Source organism: Chinchilla lanigera, unplaced genomic scaffold (genome assembly GCF_000276665.1).
Source record: "Chinchilla lanigera isolate Chin_1 unplaced genomic scaffold, ChiLan1.0 scaffold00113, whole genome shotgun sequence".
In the NCBI taxonomy this organism is placed as follows: Eukaryota; Metazoa; Chordata; class Mammalia; order Rodentia; family Chinchillidae; genus Chinchilla; species Chinchilla lanigera.
Window position 1 is genome coordinate 4285243 of NW_004955514.1, and position 4486 is coordinate 4289728.

General features: G+C 58.1%; 1 protein-coding gene across 4 annotated transcripts in view; it reads right to left on the reverse strand.

Annotated features, from left to right (window-relative positions):
• Positions 1-4486, reverse strand: part of Evc (Ellis van Creveld protein) — a 51295-nt gene that overhangs the window by 5640 nt on the left and 41169 nt on the right. For 3 of the 4 annotated variants that reach the window (XM_013506840.1, XM_013506839.1, XM_013506841.1), the window contains exons 13-15: positions 1709-1818; positions 1157-1367; positions 301-507 (exon numbers count right to left, since the gene is read on the reverse strand). In XM_013506840.1, the coding sequence (XP_013362294.1) occupies positions 301-507; positions 1157-1367; positions 1709-1818 (528 nt within the window). Of the gene's footprint in view, positions 1-300; positions 508-1156; positions 1368-1708; positions 1819-4486 lie in introns of those variants that run through there. The other variant, XR_001231780.1, reaches the window with a different exon arrangement.

Below are 4486 nucleotides of genomic sequence, written 5' to 3' on the forward strand. Positions count from 1 at the left end.
TGGATTGGGAAGAATTTCAGAGAAAATGGCTGCCTGGAACCACCTTGCTTCACATTTCTACTAGGGGAATGAGGCCGCGGTGCTGTGTAGGGGGGCGCCCCTACTTCCCCTCCCAGGCTCAGCGCCCGTGTGTAATGATCACAGGCGCATGTGAGAGACGGATGGCGCATCGTGGCAATGTGGGCCCAGCCTCAGCTTGCGGGGGAGGGCAGAGCTCGGCAGGAGGCCTGCAATCCTGGGCGCAGCCTGCTACCCAACGCACATCCCCAGCACCCAGCACAGTCCGCGGCAGCCGCGTACCTGGAACTCGTCCCCGTCCTGGGCGCGGCTCCTGGTGGCCGCATTCCGCGAGTGCAGCAGCAGCGCCTGCCCCACTGCCCGCTCCAAGCGCCCCTGCAGCCGCTGCCGCGCGTCCTGGGCCTCGGCCAGCAGCTGCTGCTGGAGCTGCATCCGCGTGCGCTGCGCTTCCCCCTCCAGCCGGCCGGCCTCCTCCTGGACACGCGCCTCCTGAGGGCGAGGGCAGGGTCAGAGGGCCCAGGCTGGGGCGCAGAGGGGCCGAAGGGGCGGCAGCCTAAGGACAGCTCAGCCCACGTGTCTGCTGACTTCTCCTTTCCCCCCAAATAAAGGTATTTACTGGCCACCAACCATGTCCCCAAGGCCATCTGTGGAGCCTCACACAATGCAGGGCCTCAACTTCCCTCTCCTACCACATGGCAAGGCCTGAACACTAGGACTGATGAGGTCCCAAGGCTCAGAGAAGCTGAGCGACTTTCCAGAAGTCACACGGCAGAACCAGGGTGGGAGGCGGGATCTGAGCCTGGGCACAGGCTGGGGACATCATGGAAGCTGTGGCAAGGACAAGGGTCCTGGGACTGCTGTCCTGGCAGGAGTGGGGGGCAGGAAGTGAGGGATCAGAGCTGGGCATGCGCCTCACTAGTGGGTCCCCGGCCCAGCGCTGCAGGCTCAGCGCCAGCTCTGCCACGGGCCTGTGGCCTGCAGGGTGGAAAGGGGAAGCTGAGTTGGTTAAGCCTGTGGGATCAGTTTCAGGGTCGCTGAGCAGCTCAGGCTGCAGGTGAGGGCAGGGTCGGCATCTGGCGACTGGCGGAGGAGGGCCCCTCCTGTCCTGGCCGGGCCAGGGGCACCCCGAGGGCCTCACCAGGGCTTTGAGCAGCTGCCACTGGTGCTCGTCCAGACACGGCGACGCGCCCTGCTCCAGCGCGTGCTGCTCCCGCAGCTCCTGCAGGAGCCTCTTCTTCCCTGACAGCCGCATCTGCGCCAGGGTGGCCAGGGCGTCACTGCGGAGGCCCAGCCTGCGGAGGGCACAGCGCAGGAGCAGCTGCTGGCCCTGCAGAACGCCCTGTGTGGACCTGTGGGGACGGCAGGAGGGCCGGGTCAGCGCTCTGGGCCGCAGAGAGCGAACAGGTGATGCCCAGGGAGCCTGAGCTTGGGAAGGGGCCACTGTCACCTGCCCGCCCCCGTCCTCTCTGCCCAGCCGCTGGCCTGGTGGACAGGCAGCCGCCCGATGTCACCTTCATGACTGTATCATCAGCCCCGTTTTCTAAAGCAGGAAACCGAGGCCCAGAGACGTTCAGTCGTTCACATTCTCAGGAAGCTCAGGGTCCGTGTGCCTCCCTTGCAGGCGAGGACACGGAGGCTGCCTGGAGTTCCCGCAGACGCACAGCCCGGGCCCCTGGGGAGCTGCACTCACTCTTCCGTGAGGCCGCCCAGCCGGCCCAGGACTCCTCGGACTGTGCTCTCCTGCTCCTCCCGCAGCTGGGTCTGCAGCACCGCGGACAGCGCACTGTCCTCCAGCCGCACCTGCACCCAGACAGGGGCCGGAAATACCAGCTTCAGGGCTTTCGCGCTGAACTGCACCCTCAGACCTTTCTGGTTTTTTTTTTTTTTTTTTTGAGACAAGGTCTTGTTAAATCATTATGTAACAGAAAATGTCGATCCCCCGTCACCCCCCGCCAGTACACTTTAGTTTCTTGGTTGCCCAGGTAATAGTTCCTGTTCCAGATCCGGTTGCTTCTGTCTCCTAGAAATGGCTGGTCACTGATGCACACTGTATAAACCAATCCCCAACTGACAAGCCATTCTGCCTCTGTACTTCCTGCTTGCTTATCCCATGTAAGCCCTAGCCCACAGAGATTGGAGCCTGATATTCTGGGAATGATCCCATTCCGTGTCTATTGACATAAACAAATCTGCCTCCAAGTCCTGGGTGCTGTCGTTTCAGTGTTTCTGTTTGTCATCTCATCTCGTGCACTGGTCAGGAAGACTGACCGTGCTGACCTCTCTGGTCACCATTGTGGCCGTCACAGATGGAGCAAGGACCTCTCCAGGTCCCAAGAGGAAGGCACCTCCTCGAGACTTCTCGAATCCCCTCAGAGGCCTGGAGGAGGATTCCTGGCTCCTGCTCAAGTGCGTCACATCAGACCCCAAAGGGAAGAGGTTGCAATCTGTCTTTCTGCCTGCCTGCCTTCCGATTCTGGTAACACCACTAGGGGCACCCTAGTTAGCCTGTCTGTCAGTCCTGCTCAGCTTGAGCAGAAGGGGAGTCTCACCAACTCTCGTTAGTCAGGACCACCTTCAAGGGAAGGGGTCAGAACGTTTAACTCTGAGTGCCTGCTGCATGAAGGTGTGAGTTTGTGGAATGGACAGCATAAGCAATAGGCCGCTCCGTCTGAGCACCAAGACTGGAAGCCCTGGTCGTGGCGGCTGACTGGGCCCTCACCTGCAGTTCCGTGGTGATCAACATATGGCAAAAAGGAGGCCTCACCCCCTCCTTAGCTAAGTCGTGCCTATGTCCCTCGGAGGGGCACAGCCAGGGGGGCATCTTAGTGGTCTGTCTCTGAGGGGCACCTACCCTTTGTCTGTTGTGCCATCATTCAAGGATACACGGCACACATATAGGAAGTCAGAGATGGGAACTAATTAGTTAAAACCCACAGTTGCAAGAAAAAGGGCTTTTACGGAGTTAAAAATGAAACCAAACCACTCTCTGCCTCTCAAAGAAAAGGAAAAGGGGAAAGAAGCCCATTCGTCCTGAGAATTCTGCCTCGGCACCCTCATTGGCTGCTGAAGTTGCTGCCAACACCTATAGCTTCACTCCCTGCTCCCGACTTGTCTACTTCCAGCCAACTGAAGTGGTTCCAGCTAGCCCCTGCTTACATTTGGCCACACAGCAACCCCCATATGCACCTATCCTGGTCAGATGGCCTCATCTAATGCCCACCCGAGATGACTGTCAACAGTTCTTTCTGAGTTCCATATTTTGATTGAGGAAAAATTAGACTGTCAGCCTTGACAAAGGAGTTGTGCCCCGTCAGGCCTGAATAGATAGGACAGACCAAGCTCTACCAAATAGGGCCCCTGGGAGCCTGTGGTCGTTGAGAAAGTCAGTGGCAAACCTGTGACTTTTCCGGTAGACGATGGACCAGAACTCTCTGTCTTCAAAAGTTCCCTCTGTCAAAAAGTTGCCATCACTGGGGCAACTGAGACTCTTGCCTCTCACCATTCTGCCAGGCACAAACTTGCAGCCTGGGAGGACGTCTTGCCAAATATGAATTCCTGTGTAAGCCATTGCATCTGGTGCACTGGTTGGGCCAGGGGCACCATGGGCTTCACCAGGGCTTTGAGCAGCTGCCGCAGGTGCTCGTCCAGACCTGGTGAAGCACCCTGGTCCAGCTCGTGCTGCTCCCACTGCCCCTGTAGGAGCCTCTGCTTCCCCAACAGCAGCACCTGTGCCAGGATGGCCAGGGCATTGCCATGGAGGCCCATCCTGCGGAGGGCACAGCACTTCCATACCACTTCTGAAAAGAGACCTCCTCTTCAAGTTAGAAGTGACCATCTCCTTTGTACCAAGCCAGTCAGCCTCCCTCTCATTTAACCCTGCACTTTCAACTCTGACTGTTCCCGGAAAGGACAATGACATCGGCATCAGCCTGAGACAGATAAGCAAATCCTGGAGTTCTGAAAACTCTCCTCCCAGAGGTATAGACGAGGACTCTCCTCTGAGCCTAACCACTAACCATGCCACCCTACTGTGACCCTGGTTGCTGTCAGATGTCACGGGAAGCACAAACGGACATGCAGCTACACATAAGCCTGACAGACTGTTAATCACCTTGGGAAAGATCTCCATGCCGTCAACAACGCACCCACCACCTTGCATTCTGCAGTTCCCAACCCACGCACCCATTTTGGACTGCTACTCAATCGCCTCAAGGGTTTGGGAACTCTCCCACTATCTTCAGGGAGGCTCTGACAACAGATTTGACCACTCTGAGACAGTCTGTTTCTCTGTTCCTTCCAGCCCCTCAATTCTGTCACTGTCCCCTGGGCCTTGAGATTGGGTGACTGACCACCTGCCTCTGACTGTGAAACTCCATCCCGGGGCAATCCCCACCTTCATCAGTGTCCCATACCACAACAGACTGGGCTAGAAATTCAGCCACACATCCAGAGGCTTCCAAACCGCCAA